At 48.7% G+C, this 21985-nt stretch overlaps 3 protein-coding genes across 3 annotated transcripts in view; 1 reads left to right on the top strand and 2 right to left on the bottom strand.

The window, feature by feature from the left end:
- The window catches only part of LOC308575278 (protein S100-A13-like), a 110130-nt gene extending 98055 nt beyond the window's left edge, over positions 1-12075 (bottom strand). The window contains exon 1 of the mRNA XM_081173944.1: positions 11891-12075. The gene's annotated coding sequence lies outside the window, so the exon portion shown is untranslated. The remainder of the gene's footprint in view (positions 1-11890) is intronic.
- LOC308575280 (protein S100-A6-like) lies at positions 6112-13670 on the top strand. Its single transcript, XM_081173946.1, has 3 exons — positions 6112-6253; positions 12084-12231; positions 13447-13670. The coding sequence occupies exons 2-3, from the start codon at positions 12094-12096 to the stop codon at positions 13579-13581; spliced, it is 273 nt and encodes a 90-aa protein (XP_081030072.1). The 5' UTR covers positions 6112-6253; positions 12084-12093; the 3' UTR covers positions 13582-13670.
- A 4544-nt stretch (positions 13671-18214) lies between these two features.
- CRTC2 (CREB regulated transcription coactivator 2) overlaps positions 18215-21985 on the bottom strand; it is a 39022-nt gene continuing 35251 nt past the window's right edge. The window contains exons 13-14 of the mRNA XM_081173535.1: positions 21109-21340; positions 18215-19403 (exon numbers count right to left, since the gene is read on the bottom strand). Coding sequence (XP_081029661.1) covers positions 19195-19403; positions 21109-21340 — 441 coding nt within the window. The 3' untranslated portion in view covers positions 18215-19194. The remainder of the gene's footprint in view (positions 19404-21108; positions 21341-21985) is intronic.

The raw sequence follows: 21985 nt of genomic DNA, 5'->3' as shown, positions 1-21985 counted from the left end.
GCCAACACTCAGATTTGATATTAGTAAGCACACCCACAAATTGCCAACTTTAAAATGAAAGAGTTGACAAACAGCCCCACAAGATGCTTCAAAGTCTTTTCTAGATAAGGAGACATGTCTCTGTAGATGAGGCAGGCAGGAAGTTCCGCGGAGGCAGACAGGAAGTGCAATGCTTCCTTCTGCCACTAGGTGGCAATGCCCAATAGAAACCCAGCTGAGAAACAATCTCAGTGCCCTTTCCTTAGAGACAAAACTCAGATCTGCGTTTAAGACGGCGGTAAGTCCCAATGGGTTCCACAGGGCTTACTCCAAAGTAAGTGAACCTAGGGTTTTCTGAGAGGGGCTGAGCTATGAATAATAATGTGTATTTATTTATCCTGCAAAAGCCAAGATAGGCTTCTAAGCAGTACAAAATCCAATTTATTTATTTTTACATTTATATTCCACCTTACCTCCGAGATGATCAAGGTAGCATACACCACCCATTTTAAGGCAAAACCACCCAAGTTGTGGGTGAACATATCAGACGACACAGCGATTCTTCAAACAGCTCTTGTTTATTCAGAGGCCAGAACAGAACTAACTGAAGGGCTCAGTCAGCCTGCTTATATAGAGCTCCAGTACAACATTACTGTAGCAACTTTCTAAAACTATCCAATCCCTGAACGTCACTTTCGATCCTTCATTTGCATAACTATCTACAGTATCCCCCTGCTGGCCCAGGGTGAGAACTTCAGTACATAACAGGTGTGGTAATGTGGAGAACAGAAGATAACCCTGGGGAGTTGAGAAACCGAAATGGGCAACATTCGCCCATCCTTAGCTAGGACTGGAGCAGAGTCAGGTTCCCACAATGTCTGTAGGGACTCAGGCTCTCTCCAGTCCTGGTTAGAGAACTCTTCCTTTTGTAAACAAAAGTTTCCTGTTGCACCTGGAGCGAACAGAGAACAGAGAAGCCCTCAGAGGCATGATCTCATTCATGCGTGCTCAGATTTCCTATTCATTGCCATAGCAGGTTGATGTGGACTCAAGGCCGGTGTTTATTTAGCCGAGGAGCTGGCTCCGTTCCGGGTGAAAGGAAGGAGACCCAGTATCTGGGATGGGGTGAATTCACCGACGAATATGCAAATGGCTGGTTGATTTAAACTGTAATAAACAAAAACCTGCCCTTATTCCCTTATGGGGGACACAAGAGCCCATATAGAGTCCTTACATAGGTTCCCTATTGGTAGGAGAGAATAACAGAGGCCAACCAAAGAATATTGAGAAGCAAAGCAGCTAGTAAGCCTGATCTTTATTGATCTGTTGCAACAGGGTGCTCCCTTCACACGCAGGAAAGGAGCAGAACCCAGAACAAAGGTGTGCCTGCCCTTATATAGACATTTTAAATTGCCCGCCCTGGAGTCCAAGACCACCCCCAGAAACATCATATATACATCACAGAAGGGGTGTAACTCAAGACCACCCCCTAGATACATCATCCCTACATCACAGAAAGGGCGGTCTACAACAGAAATCTGAGTGCTTTGTTTATCTCCTGTCGGGCAGACCTGTTAATGGTCACTTGATTGGATTGCTTGGGGAGCCTGGCCAGTCTTTTGCAATGACAAATAGTTCCTGAGCCATGTCACAGGCTCACCCGATTCATACACAGACATACCCTTAAGACAGGATTTGTGAACGAAAAGACAATGGGGAGGCTTTTCCATTTTCCTTCGACCTTGCAGAGAAATGTTTGAGGTCAATTTAGAGGGACAAAATGGTTTCAGGACTTTCTGTGGGGTTTCAGACATGTGGTTTATATATTGATGTACGTGCTTGGTTGGTGCATTTATGAACTACAGTGGTACCTCGGGTTAAGTACTTAATTCGTTCCGGAGGTCCGTTCTTAACCTGAAACTGTTCTTAACCTGAAGCACCACTTTAGCTAATGGGGCCTCCTGCTGCCGCCGCGCTGCCACAGCACAATTTCTGTTCTTATTCTGAAGCAAAGTTCTTAACCTGAAGCACTATTTCTGGGTTAGTGGAGTCTGTAACCTGAAGCGTATGTAACCCGAGATATCACTCTATCTATCTATCTATCTATCTATCTATCTATCTATCATCTATCTATCTTTGTTGTTGTTTAGTCGTTTAGTCGTGTCCGACTCTTTGTGACCCCCTGGACCAGAGCACACCAGGCACTCTTGTCTTCCACTGCCTCCCGCAGTTTGGTCAAACTCATGTTTGTAGCTTCCAGAACACGGTCCAACCATCTCGTCCTCTGTCGTCCCCTTCTCCTTGTGCCCTCCATCTTTCCCAACATCAGGGTCTTTTCCAGGGAGTCTTCTCTTCTCATGAGATGGCCAAAGTATTGGAACCTCAGCTTCAGGACCTGTCCTTCCAGTGAGCACTCAGGGCTGATTTCCCTAAGAATGGAGAGGTTGGATCTTCTTGCAGTCCATGGGACTCTCAAGAGTCTCCTCCAGCACCATAATTCAAATGCATCCATTCTTTGGCGATCAGTCTTCTTTATGGTCCAGCTCTCACTTCCATACATCACTACTGGGAAAACCGTAGCTTTAACTATACAGACCTTTGTTGGCAAGGTGATGTCTCTGCTTTTTAAGATGCTATCTATCTATCTATCTATCTATCTATCTATCTATCTATCAGACCTTAATTTTTTTTATTTCAAAACATATATAAAAAACAAACCAATGGGCTGCAGAAGGCAGCAACCAGCAGCTTTCAGCCTGCAGAACTACCCACATCCAGCCTGAAGCAGACCCTTGCGCTACCTAATGTTAGGGCCGGCCATATCAAAGTTTGCAGAACTACCCAAAAGCACATATTTAGGCTGGGAAAAGAAAACCTTACGTGGAAGGGAACCCTGTCCAACGAGGGCAGAACGTGCTCCGTGGCTGCAGGGTGTAATAATAATAATAATAATAATAATAATAATAATAATATAGTTTATTTTTTGTACCCTGCCCATGTGGCTGGGTTTCCCCAGCCACTCTGGGCGGCTTCCAACAAGGATTAAAAATACATCAAAATGTTATGGGGAAGGGGCGTGGCCCAGTGCAAGAGCAGCTGTTTGGCATGCAGAAGGTCGCAGGATTGATCCCCAGTGCCATCTCCCGGAAGGGCTGGGAGAGACTCCCTGTCTGAATTCCTGGAGAAACCACTGTCTGTGTGCAGGTGTACCAATGATCTGACTCGGTGTCAGAGAAATTCCTACGTTGGCTCACCTGGAATGGAAGAGAACAGAAAAACCAGGGCAGCAAGGAGGGAGAACGGAATGGAGTTTCCTGGAAGAGGGTGCGGCTTGTTAACTACAATCCTCAGTAGGAACACACTGCAACCTTTCCTTCTGGGTTGCATCCGTTTCGGATGCATTCAAATGTGCTCACAATCCTCTGGGCGGTTTTGGAAGGAAGCGAATTTCTTTCCAAATGGTACTGTGTCGTTCCAAGCCAATTTTGCAGGGCTGTTCTTGCCATGGTGTGTGGTCTTTGCCTGGGCTGCAATGCATTCATTTTACAGGAGGTAATTACGTTTGATCTAATGTGTTCTTCCCCAGAGAAAAAAAAGGGGGGGGGAATACCATCCATTACTTTTTAATTGGCAGTGCAGGGTGAGGCAGGAGGCTGTTGCAGAGAAAATGAAAACTGGAACACAGAGGGCCAAAATAAACAAAGCAGCAGCAATTTTGCAGGGCGGAATTTAGCCAGCGCCCCTTGATCTGATAATGAAGGCATTGCGCAATATGCAGTGAGGGGGCTGGCCCGTTAGGGGGAAAGGGGGTATTTGCCCCACCAGCCTCGACCCACCCCAAGTCTGCAGGTGCCTTCCTTCCTTCTTACAACTGCTTCCTCTTCCTCAGTCTCAGGGTTGCTCCTCAGCAGGGAGGAGGAGGATGGGGACAAAAGTAGGATTAGTGGGCTCTGCCTGTCATCGACTCTGGCGCCACCTACTGCCAGGCTCCCTGCCTTCTGCCCTACCAGTCAATCCCCACTACCACTGTGCACAAGAGCATCTCAATTTTGACTGGTGGATAGGCTGGTCACGTGCCCTGTCCTGTATTGCAAGATTGAGGGCCGCCTTCCCTTCTTGGTAATGATTTAGGGGCCACACAGCAGTGCGGAGCAACAAGTGTCAACTTTTTTTAAAAAAAATCAAAAACCATTTTATTAAATTTTTACAAATTTCACATAAAATTCCAAAACAGAATATTTTTTTCTTTTGTTTTATCGACTTCCCATCCCATTTTCCGCAGTGTTTTTTTAATTCTACCCCTTTGTGTCACCCTATCTTCACTTTTTTAAATATCATAACCATAATTCTTTCTGTTACTCATAGTTCGAATCCTGATTGCAAATTCATCATATTATAATATTTATTTAAATAGTCCGAAAATAGTCAACTTTATCTTTGTACAGTAGGCTAGCTCTCTCTCTCTCTCACACACACACACACACACACATATACACACACAAACAAATTTATCCCTCCAATCGGGGAAGTATTGATACATTACTAGAGAGCAAAGACACGTTCCTGCCAGGCAAAAACACTCAAGGAGTGTGTCTAGCAAGGGCAGTGAGGGAGCGTGGCCTGGAGAAGGTGGGTGTGGCTGGAGAGAATTCCGAGGGCCAGGCAGAGAAGCTGGAGGGCCGCTTTGGTCCATTCCAGCTCCATTTGAACGGCCGTACCTGATCTAGCTTAAGGATAAGGAACTCCAAAAGGGAGAAGCGATGAAACAGCCCGTCTGCCGGTAACCGAACACCCGTGCGGCAGACTGAACAGGCACCCACATCACCCAGTCACCGTCTTCTCCACAAGGCTGACACATCCCGGATTCCTGTTTAAATTACAGTAATCATTTTAAAATTGGCACCAGTATGTACATGTTAGCAAATCGACTCGCATGCAAACCGGTATCCTTTCATTCCACACACACCCTGTCCTATATGTGAAAGCCCAGAGAGAAAGTATGGTAGAATCTAAGGAACGTTGCTAGCTAGGGAGAGTGAGAGGTCTGTGTGTCAACAAGGGCGGGGAACAGGGACTAGGTAACAGGGTAGCACTGTAGTTTGTTCAGGGTGCTGAGAGCTGTTTGGAGACCCTTTGGCAAACTGCAGTTCCCAACAATAGAAAAGTTGCATGCATATATTCGTTATTTCTGCTTCCAGCCCCGCCAACCACTGGCCGGTCACTCAGAAGGGAAGATGGCCCCTTGTGTGAAAATGAGACGTCCAAGCAGATCTCCTTGGCAAGGCCAAACACTCATTTATCGCTCTTAAAGGAACTGGTACAACTGGTTTTGTAGGATGCAGGCAGAGGGTATTCTGTAAATATGAGGATGGGGGTGACTGGGCAGTGAGTCTCGCTGTAAGTCTTTGCCTGTTGCCATGCTTTGAAAAGGTACAGTGGTACCTCTGGTTAAGAACTTAATTCGTTCTGGAGGTCCATTCTTAACCTGAAACTGTTCTTAACCTGAAGCACCACTTTAGCTAATGGGGCCTCCTGCTGCTGCCGCGCCGCCAGAGCATGATTTCTGTTCTCATCCTGAAGCAAAGTTCTTAACCTGAAGCACTATTTCTGGGTTAGCGGTGTATGTAACCTGAAGCGTCTGTAACCTGAAGCGTATGTAACCCGAGGCGCCACTGTATATGTATGTATACACACACGTTCTTTGAAAATGATCGGGGGATCCGGCTGTGTGTTTAAGGGCCCAGTTTGATTTGAAGGACGGACAGACAGACACGGAGGGGAAACTGAGGCACAAGAGCAAACGCAGGACCGAACGAACACCTGGAGGGGAAACTGAGGCACGGAGGAAAAAGAAGAGAAAAAGAGAGGTGGGTGGGTGGATGGAAGGGAAAGAAGGAAGCTCACCTGGAAAGGGAAACCGAGGCACAGATCAAAGAGATAAAGCCTGCGTAAGGAGAGAAATGACAAGTTTCTAGCCCTCTGGGTGGAATTAGGGGAAAGGTCTCTCTTCCCTCCCCACTCTCTCTCTGCACCTGAGAAGTGTTGGAGAGTTCTGGAACCTGGGAAAGAGTTAATACAGCAAATAAAGGTGGAGTTTGTAATACACAGAAAGTTTTGGGGTAAGGGGGGGCGTTGTTCCTCTTTGGATCCAATCAGCTGCCTCCTGGGACAGCCTGGGCTCCGCCTCTGCCTATTAAGTCCAGGCTGCGCCAGCCGTGGGCTACCACTTTCCCCATCGCTTCCTGCCACTCAGCACCGGACCATCTCGCTTCTGGTAAGTCTTGAATTCCGCTCCTCCCATCCACGGTTCCTCCATTTCGTTTCCATCATCTCCTGAGCTTTTGCAGAAGATTTCTCCGCTCCAGTGAGCCAGATGTGTAGCTTTTTCGCTCCAGATGTGTCCCTCCCTCCTCATTCCTAGTTCCCCTGGTTTTTTTTTTTCCTCCTTAGGGACAGTCGAGAAACCATTTCAGAGATGTGGTTTCCTCCCCACTAACCTAGGAATAGTTTGGAAAAAAGTCGAACCTTTTAATATCCTTTCTGCCCTATCAGAAAGATCCTTTTGCCTCGCCCTCCCCTCCCTCGTTCTTAACAGGGAGATGCGATAGGTCTACTCGGAAGTAAGCCCCCTTGAGTTCAACGAGGTTTGTATACTGCTAAGTGCAGGAGAGCAGCTTAGGAGCGCGAGCCTATACGGGTCTCCTCGGAAGTAAGACCGCATAGGATGGCAGCGTAACGCTTACCAGGGCCCACACAGAAGTTAAGTCCCATTGTATTCAGTAGGGACCTCTCAAGTTAAACGTGCAATTCATTATATATTGAGATTGTTATTTATTTAACGGTATTTCGTCCCTTTGAGCTCAGTGGGTCACCCTCCCAAGTTAAGGGTGGAATGGTTTATTTAATGATGCTCCTCCTCCATTCAAATATTGGATGCCCTTTCGTTTTAAACCACTTTCTTAAAAACCTTTTCATTACTTCTACTCTTCTCATTTAGGCGTCACTTTCTGCAAGAGAGAGAGAGAGGCGTTGAATTCCAGAGCTGTACTAACTCCGGATTTCCCGTTTGCATTTTGGCTTCTGGTTAAGTCGCTTTCAGACACACTCTCGTGCAGAAAGTTTGAAAGCGACTTAACCTGAAGCCAAAATGCTAACGGAAAATCCGGAGTTAGTACAGTTCTGGAATTCAACGCCCCTCTCTCTCTCTCTCCCCTCTGCCCCACTCGCCGGTTTGAGATTTAAGCTGCAATAAAGGCGGTGCCTCTGGGCATACGCAGAGCGCTTGTCCTCTGGCCGCCGAACTACGGCAGCGAGCGCGTCGCTCTTTTGCGCTCAGGGAGCCGCTCCCTTGCAAATGGAAACTTATATTCCCTCGGCTTTACTCCCATTGGACAAGTTGTGCTTCCACACACCCCAAGCCTTTGCCATGTGGGGTTTTTCCACGGCTGCCGGGAGGGAGCGGGTGGGCGTTGCGCTCCCCACCCGAGGAATTTTGCAACCCTCTCGAAAACTAGGAGGGGCCCAGAGTCCAAACCGGGACAGTTTGGAGCCCGACGCATGAAGCTGTGCTGCAAGAGCGCAGGAAAAAGGAAGGATGTTTGGGGAGAGGGGGGTGTTGGGTGATGGAAATAGGGAATTGCCCAAGGGTGGTGCATCACACGCACCCACGGCTCCCCCCCCCCCCCATGCTTGCTTAGCTTGTGCCGCTTGCAAACTTTGCGCAGCAACCTTGCGCCACACGCCCTCCTGGCCTCTGGTGGGGAGGCGTGATAATGCACACAGAGTCCCAGTAATTTCGTTGCTACTTTATTAGTACATAGAGCGTTTACATCCTACATTTAAAGCCCTCTCATGCCGCTTTTAACTGCCACGCCCTTTTAACTTCCCTCCAAGCATCCTGCAAACCAAGGGTCAGCAAACTTTTTCAGCAGGGGGCCGGTCCACTATCCCTCAGACCTTGTGGGGGGGCCATACTATATTTTGGGGGGAAAATAATGAACGAATTCCTATGCCCCACAAATAACCCAGAGATGTATTTTTAATAAAAACACACATTCTACTCATGTAAAAAATGCCAGGCAGGTCCCACAAATAACCCAGAGATGCATTTTAAATAAAAGACATTTCCTACTCATGTAAAAACATGCTGATTCCCGGACTGTCCACGGGCCAGATTTAGAAGACGATTGGGCCGGATCCAGCCCCCGGGCTTTAGTTTGCCTACCCATGCTGTAAACTGTAGTTCTTTCAGGGAGCTGAAAGTTCCATGAAAACAGCCCTGTTCAATCTTTTATTACGAAGGCAATCCTGTATTGGGAAGTGTCTTTTTAATGTTTAATATTTTATTACGTTTTTATATATGTTGGAAGCTGCCCAGAGTGGTTGGGGAAACCCAGTCAGATGGGCGGGGTACAAATTAATGACGATGATATTAATGATAATAATTTTCCCAGGGTGCTGGGGGGGGGAGCCACGGAATAAGTGGAATAAGAGTGTTTTTGATGGGTGTGATTATGTGCCATCCTTTAGAACAGGGACGGGAGCATCTGTGACTTATGGGACAACTACAGCTCCCATCAGCCAATGGCCAAAGGTGATGCGAGTTGTAGTCCAACAGCATTCTGAAGGGCCCAAAGGTTAGTGGTTGGACCACAACTCCCATCATCCTTGGCCACTTCTTGTGCCAGCCGAGGCTGATGGGAGCTGTAGTTCTGTAGGGTGCCAGGTTGCTCCCCAATGCCCTCATTTCCCCAGGTAACTGGTCCCTATGCAATTTGCTCAAGGGTGAGGCAGCACACCTGTAGGGCATGGCTGGGCCTTGCTCTCTCTCTCTCCACAAATCTGGCTGTTGAGCACATGTCATCGGCCGCGCGTGGCTTTCATTTGCTACTGCGTTAGGGGGGGCGGGGGCCCTCCCAGGTGATGGTGCTGGGGATGCCCCAAACTGCAAACAAAGAGAGCAAAAATAATAATAATTTTTATTTATACCCCACCCTCCCCAGCCAAGGCCAGGCTCAGGGCGGCTAACAACCAATAATAAAAACAAGTTGAATGAATACAACTTGAAAAACAAGATTAAAATACAACATTAAAACATTAAAATGCAGCTTCATCACAGGAGGAGAAAGGAAAAAAAGAAAGAGGGGGAGGGAATTAAATTGACTCAAGCCAAAGGCCAGGCGGAACAACTCTGTCTTACAGGCCCTGCGGAAAGAAATCAGATCCTGCAGGGTCATGAGACAGAGCGTTCCACCAGGCCGGAGCCAGTGCTGAAAAGGCCCTGGCTCTGGTTGAGGCTAATTTGACTTCCTTAGGGCCCGGGACCACTAGGGTGTTGCTATTTATGGACCTTAAGGTCCTCCGTGGGGCATACCAGGAGAGGCGGTCCCGTAGGTACGAGGGTCCTAGGCTGTGAAGGGCTTTAAAGGTCAGAACCAGCACCTTAAATTTGACCCTGTGCTCCACCAGGAGCCAGTACAGCTGGAAAAGCACTGGGTGAATATGCTCCCATGGCAGAGACCCCGTGAGGATTTGATGCGCTGCCTCCGTGCCCCTTCTGTTTGCTATCGCACCTGTAGATAAGGTGGTGATCTTTTTCTGCACAGCAAGAACACCCTGTATGCTTTCTCACACTCTCTGAAGAGGCCAGATAAGATCACCACCACCTTAAAAACCCCCATCTAGAAACCACTGCTGTTCTCATAAACCATGACGGATTCAGGGTGGGTTGTTGATTCTTTCTTAAGATTGTGCAAAAATGAGAACTTGCGGAACTGGATCTTGAAACTGCTGCGGCTGCCGCTGCCTATCGTACTTTTTGCAGCACAGCGCCTTGTAGGTTCAATCCCTGACTTGGAGAGAACCCTGCCTGAAATTCTGACGAGCTGCTGCCGGTCAGTGTAGACAGTAGTGAGTTAGATGGACCACTGCTCTGACTCAATATACGCCAGCTTCCTCTGTTCCCAATTAAGTCAGACCTTAATCCGAGATATACTTGGTCCAGTATATCTGAAGGAGTGTCTCCACAGCCATCATTCTGCCCGGACATTGAGGTCCAGCACCGAGGGCCTTCTGGCGGTTCCCTCACTGCGAGAAGCCAAGTTACAGGGAACCAGGCAGAGGGCCTTCTCGGTGGTGGCACCCGCCCTGTGGAATGCCCTCCCACCAGATGTCAAAGAGAACAACAACTACCAGACTTTTAGAAGACATCTGAAGACGGCCCTGTTTAGGGAGGCTTTTAATGTTTGATGTAGTACAGTATTTTAATATTTTTTTGGAAGCCGCCCAGAGTGGCTGGGGAAGCCCAGCCAGACGGGCGAGGTATAAATAATAAATTATTATTATTATTATTATATTATTATTATTAATCTGGAACCATGAGGACTGGAATCTTACTTTATTTTTAGGGGAAGGCCTGCAGGCAGCTCAGCGAGAGAGTGGCTCCCTTGATGTGGGTTGGGACGAGAGAGTATTCTCTTCCTTTCATCACTCAGCTTGCAGCACATGAGAAGCATTAAGCCTAAAATAATACCTCTTGCTGTGACTGCTAAGACTTCTGGTCCTTAACCCTACGGGCATGCCAAGAGAAGATATCACAATAGGCGAGTGGGTGGGTGCGCCTAGTTGCAAGACAAATCATAGCTCAGTCGTAAGCCTGCCTGGCCTCTGCCCCCCGGAACATAGGAAGCTGTTTTGTTGAGTCAAACCATTGGCAGCGGCTCTCCAGAGATTCAGACAAAGGTCTCCCCCAGTCTAGCTGGATATTGAACCCTGGATCTTGTGCATAAAAAGCAGACGCTCTTATCACTGAGCTACAAGTCCTTCCTTCACCTCTTCTTTCAGATGGGCTAACGTTTAGGTTTTTTTAAAAAGTATTATAAAGCGATACATTATACTAATCCTTTTTTTTAAGCATCCTAAAAGCATTGGGAAACTCTCCCCCAGATTGTGAGGAGAGGCAACCAGGTGACATCACAGATGCTAGCCAATAGCCACCCTACATGCATACCCTTCCGGGTTTAAACCAAACCACATTGCAAGCTTGTAGAACAAGTCCCCCCCCCCCCAGCAATTGCCTTGGGGAAAGCAATTGCCTTATTTTTGCAGTGAATGTGGTGCTACCAGACTGACATCCCCACCCCCTTCATCTAAATATTTTCTTTGTTGCAGTCAAAACAAAAACTGGAACCAACTTTTAAAAAGAAAAGGAATATGGGTAGTGAACCTCAGGCCCAGGAACTAAATGTGGGCCTCGGAGCTTCTCTGTCTGGCCCTTGGGACCCTCTCTTTCTCCTGAGCCATACCCCTTGCCAGACCTTATTTCCACGTTCCTTGTTTCTGCCTGGCTTAGAAGTCCAACAGAGGCTTCTTCCTAGCCCGGATGGAGGGTAGTGTACAGAGAAAGTTGCCTAGTGTACAAGGGCAAAATCCACATTTGTCACGTCAGCCACTTTTGCCTGTGGCCCCCGGAAGGCTGCCTGGCCCTCAGACTGAAGAAACGTTCCCCAGCCCTGTTTCACATTAACAAGTGCAACTCGAACCTGTGCCAGCAGCTCTTTAAACTTGTTCTCTGCCGCTCACGCAGATGCAGTGATGCTTATGGGATTTTTATTAAATAAAAATAAAGTAAATGCATTAGAGAGGTAAAGGTAAAGGGACCCCTGACCATTAGGTCCAGTCGTGGCCGACTCTGGGGTTGCGGCACTCATCTCCCTTTACTGGACAAGGGAGCCGACGTCCAGCTTCCGGGTCATGTGGCCAGCATGACTAAGCCGCTTCTGGCGCACCAGAGCAGCACACGGAAACGGCGTTTACCTTCCCGCCGGAGCGGTACCTATTTATCTACTTGCACTACGACGTGCTTTCAAACTGCTAGGTTGGCAGGAGCAGGGACCGAGCAACGGGAGCTCACCCCGTTGCGGGGATTCAAACCACCAACCTTCTGATCAGCAAGTCCTAGGCTCTGTGGTTTAACCCACAGCGCCACCCACGTCCCTTTGCGTTAAGAGAGGTAGGCAGCAGGAAAGCTTTGGAAGGCCGGCTTTCCCCTCCCAATCCGTACAGCCTCTTGAACTCTCCCCCATTCTGTCTTGCCCCTTTTTCAGATCTCTCGCCATGGCAGCACCTCTTGACCAAGCTATCGGCCTGCTGGTTGTCACCTTCCACAAGTACGCCGGCAAGGATGGCGATAAGAACACCCTAAGCAAGAAGGAATTGAAGGAGCTGATCCAGAAGGAGCTCACCATTGGACCGGTGAGGATAGGGGAAAAGGACCAAATATGCTCAGAGTTCCTGTTTGAGGACAAAGGAAGCTGGGGGTGCACAGGGACACATCCTGTGTCTCTCGCTTTCTCTTCCCCCCACCAAATAAAAAGCTCTGCAGTGTGACCATGGTGGGGTAGATTAAGCCGTATGACCTATATCCCCACTGACTCAAAACGGCTTGCCCCAGTTGCTTTTCTCCCAGAGGGGGAAATGATAATAATAATAATTTATTATTTGTACCCCGCCCATCTGGCTGGGCCTCCCCAGCCACTCTGGGCAGCCTCCACAAAGACCAAAAATACACTAAGATGTCACACATTAAAAACTTCCCTGAACAGGGCTGCCTTAAGATGTCTTCTGAATGTCAGGTAGTTGTTTATCTCTTTGACATCTGGTGGGAGGGTGTTCCACAGGGCGGGTGCCACTACTGAGAAGGCCCTCTGCCTGGTTCCCTGTAGCTTCGCTTCTCGCAGTGAGGGAACCGCCAGAAGGCCCTCAGCGCTGAACCTCAGTGTCCGGGCTGAACGATGGGGGTGGAGACGCTCCTTCAGGTATACTGGGCCATTTAGGGCTTTAAAGGTCAACACCAACACTTTGAATTGTGCTCAGAAACGTACTGGGAGCCAATGTAGGTCTTTCAAGACTGGTGTTATGTGGTCTCAGATACAGAAGGACACCCACCCACCCACCCTAGACCTTTCCTCACAAGTGGAGAAGCATCTGGGTGGATGGAGAGAGAGAGCAGGGGGATATGAACGGGTGGGAAGGGGTGAAGCAGTCCCTTCATGACCCAGCAGTCTTCCGCTTTGGGCTAAAGCCTCCAGAAAGGAGCTTTTCCGTTACAATTCCGTCAAATGATCAGGAAGCCACATAGACGAATTTGTCACACGATGGCATCAGGAAATGAGAAAGTGTAGGAGATAGTCAGGTGCCAGGGCGTAGTCTTAATCCCAAAAGGAGGATATAAAGAACGCGTGTGCGTGTGCAGAGCGAGACTCAGACAGAATTAAAGGAGCAGCGAGGTGTCACCAACAGCATCTCCCATCGCTTTCCCCCACCTGCGATAAAAATAATGCTATTATTCATACTAAACCTTGCCTCCCCCCACAAGTTTCCCAGAAAATCGCCTCAAATGTTGAAACGGAAAGCAAAGGCCTTGTTCCACTGAGCATTCTAAATTCGTGATTTCGTTGTCTATTCCAGAAACTGCAAGACTCAGAGATACAGGCATTAATGAAAGATCTGGACCGCAATGGGGACCAAGTGGTCAACTTCCAGGAATACGTCACTTTCCTGGGTGCCCTGGCAATGATTTACAACGAAGCTTTGAGTTCGTAAATGTAACACCCTGGTGGGTTGAGGTTTTGTGGTTCGGGATTATACCTCTGTAGGCGGTTTCACGTCCAATAAAATTTAAGTTTTGTAAAGTTTGGCTCCGCATCCCGTGACTTTTACCAAAGAGACCCCATGGTGTGTGAACAGGTAACTCGCAAGTCCTATGCATTCAGCTTTACGTGCTTGGCAAAAAAGGAAAGGGAAAAAACTGAAATTAAAAAGGGGACCGTTTTTGGGGGGGGCAAGATGGGCATTCCCACCCATCATTGCACACAGTGTTTTGACTATATGCTTTGCCCTCACAGAGCTACATTTCCCAGAATTTCATGAGAAAGAGGTATTGATTGCTAAACAACACACACACTCTCTGTAAGGGGAATAGCGGGTCTCGGCACCCCTGACTAACAACAGCTCCCAGAATCCTTTTGGGGGAAGCCATGACTGTTGGAAGTTGTGCTTTAAATGTATGGTGCGAATGTTTCCTAAAAGCAGCGTCACCAATATTTGTAGAACAGCGGGCATATCTGGATTTTTGAGGGAAGTGCTATGAGTGTCAGTCACAAAATGGCTGTTGGAGAGAGGAGTGGCATAAGTCAAAATGGCTGCCATTTTTACAAACAATGGGTTCCGGGGGGATCCTATATTCACAAGGTGGTCCAAGCTGGCAGAAGCTGTCCAGAGTTTCAGGCCAGCAACAATTCTCATACCTACCTGAAAATGTGGCTGAGACCTATCGCTAGGCCTCTTTTCACCTTCAGCATTGGCGCTCTAGTCACACACACACACCAACATTTTTCGGATGAAAATAAGCACCTTCTATTATCGTCATCGTCATCATCATCATCAACATCTATTTATACCCTGCCCACCTGACTCGGTTGCCCCAGCCACTCTGGGCGGATTCCAACAGACTGGTACCTCGGGTTAAGTACTTAATTCGTTCCGGAGGTCCATTCTTAACCTGAAACTGTTCTTAACCTGAAGCACCACTTTAGCTAATGGGGCCTCCTGCTGCCGCCGTGCCGCCGGAGCACAATTTCTGTTCTCATCCTGAAGCAAAGTTCTTAACCTGAAGCACTATTTCTGGGTTAGCAGAGTCTGTAACCTGAAGCGTATGTAACCCGAGGTACCACTGTACACAAAACATTAAAAGAAAACCTTCCCTATACAGGGCTGCCTTTAGATGGCTATGGGGTTAGAGAACTCCATACCCTCCAACATTTCTCCGATGAAAATAGGGATGTCCTAAGGGAAAATGGGACATTCCAGGATCAAATCAGAAACCGGGACGGCTTCTGTAAATCTGGGACTGTGGACCCTGGGAAATAGGGAACCTTGGAAGATCCATAGTCAACACCATTGCAGCAGCATGTTTTGCGATTTAAAAGATTCACACAATAGCGCTGAACAGAAACCAAGCCGTTGTTCCACAAAAGCAGTGTGCATGTTAAAAAGATGTAAGGGGCTAAAGAAGCAAGCAAAAGTGGGTGGGATTTGGGAGTAGGAAGCAAGGACAAGTTGTAAAGGGAGATGGGTTTGGTCAGGGAAATGGGCAAAGGGGTAAGTCGGATTGGGGAGCAGGGGTTCGTACCCCCCAGTCTCACACACACCCCAACCAACGAAAAGAAACAGAAGCCCCTTTAAAGAAAATCAATAAATCTGCTGAGTGGGATTCTGAAAGCCCTTTTGGGTGGGGGACGACACAGAACATGGAGCCAGCCCAGACTGCTGGGCCGATCTGGTTCAGTCTTGTCCACATTGTCCAGCAACAGCTCTACAGTGTTTTAGACAGGGGCATTCCCATTTCTACCCTGAGACGCCAGAGATTTAACCGGTGACGTTCGGTATGGACAGCAGGTGCTCTCTGCCTCTGACCTGGTTCCCTTCCTGGGTATAGATCTTTTTCAGCAGCAGCTTGTGACACACCACCCTGCCTTCTGAAGCTAAGCAGAGCCCCCAGATTCAATCTCTCTCAACGCAGTGGCAATTGCCGGAGGGCGACAGCAGGGAGCGCTATTGCCTCCCTGCTCTGCTGCTGAGCCAGGAGCGGATCTACTACGAAACTAATGATGTTTAAGCTTCAGAGTGCCTCATCCCCCAAAGACCCCAGAAGCAAATTTAGTCCATGCTGCTTAGCGTTTTGCAGTGTAGTAGACACAATTTGAGGCACACAATTTATCTTTTGCAGTATTTCAAGAACCCCCAAGTTTGAGAGTCGGTAGTGCAGATGTGGCAAAGAAAGCAGTGGTTACCCAGATCCCGTTTGTGGTTGCGAAGGGGCCCTCTTAGCAGTTCGACCTTCGGGGACCCAAAACTGTTAGTCCACCACTGTTCTGAGCTTTCCAGGGGAAATCTGGTTGGGCTTTGGCTGCAGGATCTGATTCCTTTCCGCAGGGCCTGTAAGACAGAGTTGTTCTGCCTGGCCTTTGGCTTGGAATCAACTTGATCCCCCTCCCCCTCTTTCCTTTCTCCTTCTGTGATGGAACTCCTATTTGGGGACTTCCCTGGCTTTTTTCTGGCCCACGTAGGACCAGTCTGGATAGTTGGCCTTGGTGAAGATTTGACATTTTCATCCCCAAAAAGTTTTTGATTTGAGTTTCTGCTGAAATGAGGCTGCATTTTAATGTTGTATTTTAATCTGGTTTTTAAGTTGTATTTTAATCAATTGCTTTTATACCAGGTGTTAGCTGCCCTGAGCCCGGTCTTGGCTGGGGTGGGCAGGGTATAAATAAAAATTATTATTATTATTATTATTATTATTATTATTATTATTATTATTATTGGGGAAATTGACCAAGTGGGCCATCTATGTCAGAGCCCTTCTCCTCAAGGAGTACCACTCATGGGACTGACCCCTTACTCACCTAGTTAAAAGTGCACTCAGACTCTCACCTGCCAGGTAAGGTCAACACAATGGGGTGGAGGGAGATTTTGCAGGTGTACTTAATTTTCTGGCTGCATAATTCTCCCGGCAGGTGTCACTCTCAAATTTTGTAGTCTTACCAAAAAAATCTGGATCTCAGATTTAGAGCTTTCTGCTATTTATCTATTGAATGGGAAGCTAGACCTTGAGTGCAAAGGCATGAGGGAGCAAGTTAACGTGGTTACAATGCAGGCCACAGCCTGATCAGCTCAGGATTCCTGAGTGCTGGTGCAATTAAGCAGCTCCTCTGACAGTCCTCACATGATCATAGGGACATTTTCATCCGAGGAATGTTGGAGGGCATGCAAATCTTTTACAGGCCTTTCAGGGAAGACTCCGTATCAAAATTTAAAGCCAAGCAATGCTCAGAAACTGGAAGAGGCCGAAAGGGAACAGGGTAGCAAGGAGCCCAACCAGCCACACCTTAGCTTAGTCCAAAGCTTGTTACTACCTAGTCTTGCTTCTGGAAAGTTATGGGCATTTTGTTTCCAGGTAAACGATCTTGCTTCGTGTAGCTAAACCATGGACGAATAAGGCTCTTGGCCAATAAGGCAATCGGTGACCACTAGCCAGGATGTTCTCCCTCCAGAATCGGCGCCAGAGTCGCAAGTGGGAAGAGTTGCCATTGTGTTTTGGTTTACATTGGGGTATCTAGTTGGCCAACTGAACAGCTGCACGCTAAAATCAAGGGCAGAGGAGTCGCTGAAAGCTCTGTGCTGCTGTTTTAACTATGGAATTCACTCTGTAAATGCCAGTAACAGGCGTGAACTTAGATGTTTTTAGAAGACTGGGCAAATTCTTGGAGGATATGGCTAGGAATGGCTACTAGCTACCTCCACAGTCAGACCAGAGCCAGCGCACCCATGAGGCAAGGTGCGGCAGTCGCCCCAGGCAGTAGATCCGGCCTCTGAGGAGCCCACTGCTGCCCCCTGGTTAAGAGCGGTAGTCTCGTAATCTGGGGTTCGCTTCCCCGCTCCTCCACATGCAGCTGCTGGGTGACCTTGGGCTAGTCACACTTCTCTGAAGTCTCTCAGCCCCACTCACCTCACAGAGTGTTTGTTGTGGGGGAGGAGGGGAAAGGAGAATGTTAGCCGCTGTGAGACTCCTTCAGGTAGTGATAAAGCGGGATATCAAATCCAAACTCTTCTTCTTCTTCTCTGGCTGCGGAAGATGAGGCGGCCAAGAGCTGCCGTATTCTGTTTTGCTTCAAGCCACTTCAGCTGCCTCTGGGTCAGAGACGGTATCCTTCTGAATACCGATACCTGGAAATGGCAGGAGGGGAGGCTGCTTTCGCACTCGGGTTCGGCTTGTGGGTGCCCCATTGAGGCCCCTGCGAGAACAGGGATGCAGGACTAGATGGGATATGGGTCTGATCCAGCAGCACTTCCCTTAGTAAATTCGTGTGCCCAGGTATCCCGCCCAAGATCACATGAAACCGGTCTGGAGAATTTTGCATCGGTTTTTCCTCTTTCGCTGAGACCACGTGGCAAGCGGCTTCTGAAACCCAGGGGCAGGTGGGCTCCCAAAGTTTTGTGTCAGAAGCAGACCAGACGCCGGGGGCGAAATGTGGCTCAGGCGTTGCCCTGAGCCCCTTCCTTGCAGACTTTGGGCAGCTGCTCTGGAAAAAAGAGGACCCGAGGCTGGGACAGTCCCCACCCTGATCTGGCGGGACGAACCGCCGCCCGGAAAACCACACAAAAACCAGTGACGGAATGTTGTTATAATTAACATATATTTTAAAAAATAATAATAAAATCACTCTGGTTTATCTCTTCCACAGTGGGGGCGGAGGGGAAGGAAAAGTGAGGTATGGGCTGAACCCCAACCACAGCCCCCCCTACTTTGAGCTCCCCCCCTCCGCCCCAAACTCAAGCACAGAAGCCAGACCTCACGACAGATAAGGATGCAAAGTTACAAGTGCTTTACAAGAGAAACGCCCCCCTTTTTCCTCTCCCCCACATTTACACGGCAGCTCAGGAGGAGAGGGTGGGGGGCAGGAGAGAAGGGCAGTTATGTACATAATTGCTTTTCTTGAAAATAAAATTTTTAAAAAACATGATTAGGCCAAAAAAAAGAGAGAGAGAAAACGAGAACGTAACCCGCCCCCCCCCCCCAAATGCTCTGCACGCTACGAAAGTCTCTATAGCTATCGGGTGCGGGTACGAAATATACACAGGAATAAACTAGGGGAAACGAAATGGCTGGAATTGATTTTGAGGGAGGAGGCAGACACTTGGATTCACACGAATGCGAGCACCCCCCAACACCCCGATTCAAGGGAACTGGAACACTAACACCTAGACTGCGTACGTTCTCTCCCGCTTTGGGGAGGATGCTGAAAACTCTCATGGCCTGCCCCCCGGCTCTAAAGAGTGCAGAGGCTTCCTCCCTGCCCCTGGGGGGGTCAAGCCGTGCCCCGGTCCCCTATAACCTGGGATTGCAAGTGCTCGTTGCAAAGTCCGGTCCCAAAGCACCCTAGAAGGCATTTAAGCTTGGAGGGGGGTGGCGACACTGCAGTTGGGGGTGGAAAGGCAGGGCGGGCAAACACAATCTCTTCTGTCCCTGGCCCCTCTTGCCCGGCGCCTCTGGTTTAGGAAAGCAAAAAAAAAAGTCGTCCTTTTGTTTTTTCGTGGCTCAAGAGGGTCCACCTCGAAGGGGTGGCGTTTCTCGGCGCTGCGGCCCTCTCCCTTCCTTCACTGGAGTCGGTCGGTGCGGAAAGAATCCTCGACGGCCGGGTCGGTCAGCAGGGCGTAGGGGTCGCTCAGCATGTTGAGTCCGTCCAAAGTGAGCGGCTCGATTCTCAGGTCCTCATCCAGACCCAGGGAGGAGGAGTCCATCTCAAAGCCCGGCATGCCCGCCAGGACGGTGGCAATCTCCCTGGAGATCCCGGGTGGGGAGTCCCCTAGAGGAGGGAAGGGTCGGAGAGCAAAAAGAGATGTACAGACACAGAGAAATTTCTCCCTCACACGGTGCATACCGTAGATTCCAGCGTATTAGGCGACTGGGAGTATAAGACAACCCCCCCAATTGGCAGCTGCCAATTTGGGAGGTCGACTTATACGCCCAGTCTTATACGCGGCAGTGGGCAGTGGGCTCCGTGCCAGGAGGAAGCTCCACGGCGAAGCTGCCCAGCGATGCTAAGCCAGTTTCGCTGGGCTGCTTCTTCCCGACGCAGAGCGGAGCCCACCACCCACTGCTGCTGCCCAGCGAACCCATACCTGGTGTATAAGACGGCCCTGACTTTTTAGAGGATTTTCCAGGGTTAAAAAGTCATCTTATACGCCGGAATCTACGGTAGTTAAACTGTGGAATTCTACGTGGGGCCACCTTTAAAGGCAACTCGGGAACTACAACTAATCCAGAATGCAGCAGCTGGACTGAGGACTCAGAGAGGCTTCCGGGACAGTATAACACCGGTCCTGAAGGATCTACACAGACTCCTAGTATGTTTCCGAGCACAATTCAAAGTGTTGGTGCTTTTAAAGCCCTAAGCAGCCTTGGCCCAGTATCCCTGAAGGAGCGTCTCCACCCCCATCATTCAGCCTGGACACTGAGGTCTAGCGCCGAGGGCCTTCTGGCGGTTCCCTCCCTGCGAGAAGTAAAGTTACAGGGAACCAGGCGGAGGGCCTTCTCGGTACTGGCACCCGCCCTGTGGAACACCCTCCCATTAGATGTCAAGGAGGTAAAGAACTAAACAACTTTTAGAAGACATCTGAAGGAAGCCCTGTTTAGGGAAGTTTTTTAATGTTTGATGTTCTACTGTAGTTTTATATGTGTTGGAAGCCGCCCAGAGGGGCTGGGGCAACTGAGATGGGAAGGGTAGAAATAATAAAATCATTAGACAAATTCATCTATCAAAGGCTACTATAATTGGTGTTACACTTTCCCGAGGGAGGTTTGTCTGGCACCTTCATGCTATTTCGCCAAGCAAAAACGTTCCCTCTTCCACCAGGCCTTGGGCTGATCAATATCCTACAGTATTTTAAATTTGTCTGGGGTGTGTGTGTGTGCGCGCTGCTATCCTGTTTTGCTTTTGTTCTACCGTATTTTTCGCTCTATAAGACGCACCAGACCACAAGACGCACCTAGTTTTTGGAAGAGAAAAACAAGGAAAAAAATATTCTGAATCTCAGAAGCCAGAACAGCAAGAGGGATCGCTGCGCAGTGAAAGCAGCGATCCCTCTTGCTGTTCTGGCTTCTGGAATAGCTGCGCAGCCTGCATTCGCTCCATAAGACGCGCACACATTTCCCCTTACTTTTTAGGAGGGAAAAAGTGAGTCTTATAGAGCAAAAAATAGGGTACTTATTTGTGCTTTTATCCTGCATTTTCATCTTGCGAACCACCACGAGATCTTCGGATGAAGGCAGGTGCAGAAATTTAATAAATCAATTAAAATCAATTAAAATAACCACGATGGCTATGCTTTGCCTCTGCAGTTCCCAGAGCCGGCCTTGCACAAGAAACGCAGTTGTTTCAGACAGCGGATCCGGACAATTGCCTCTTTGAGCTTACTTTTCCTGCCCGAAAATATTAGGCTACCTGTCAAGATGTTTCCCCCCCACCCCGGGGTGGGTTTCGCTCCCTCCTCCCCACTCTCTCCCCTTACCTGTGAGGATGATGTTGGGGATGGGGCCGTGGCGGTTCGAGTTGCTCAGGTTCTGGCGGTTGAGCAGGTGGGGGTCATGCGTGCTGCTGCTGCTGGTGTTCGTGGTCCCACTGCCCGACAAGCCCATGTTGTCGCCTTGCGGGTAATTTAAGGCACCCAGGTCGTCCGAGAAGGCGTTGCTGTTGAACGCGAAGCCTCCGCTCATGTTGTCCACATAGCCGTATTGATCGAACTGCGGAAAGGAAGGGTGGAGTGGGCCTGGGCCGGTTTCGGTGCTACGTTGCAGGATGGGGCAGGTGGGGAGGACGGGCTGTGACACACACACACACACACACACCCCTGCGGCAGGCAGGCAGGCCCAGAAAACCACCCCTCGCTTCACCCGCTTGGTAGGAAGAAGCTGCCTGATGAATTGGCTGCAATCAAGGAATTGCCAGTGCTTGAGCTGTGCAGTTTTAGGAGCCGCCTTATTTCTCTGTTTACGAGTTGTTTTGAGCTGCTTTTAATATTGCTTTTAATATTTTAATATAATGAGGCTGCATTTTAAATTGCATTTTAACTTGTATTTTAAATTGGTTCCCCCCCCCCCCAATTATGCTTTTATTGTAATTTTACTCGTGTTAGCCGCCCTGAGTCTGGCTCTGGCCAGGGAGGGCGGGATAATAATAATAATAATAATAATAATAATAATAATAATAATAATAATAATAATAATTTATTTATATCCCACCCTCCCCAGCCGAAGCTGGGCTCAGAGCGGCTAACAACAGTAAAATAACACAACATTCTAAAATCATTTCATTATAAAATCAGTTCAAATCAAATTAATAGCAACCATTGGGCTAGAGTTCTGTGAGGATTGCCAAAGGAGGGGGTC

This window comes from Podarcis bocagei (assembly GCF_964188305.1).
Source record: "Podarcis bocagei genome assembly, chromosome: 16".
Taxonomy (NCBI): domain Eukaryota; kingdom Metazoa; phylum Chordata; class Lepidosauria; order Squamata; family Lacertidae; genus Podarcis; species Podarcis bocagei.
The sequence above is the reverse complement of the archived record's forward strand: the minus strand, read 5'-3'. Positions and strand labels throughout refer to the sequence as shown.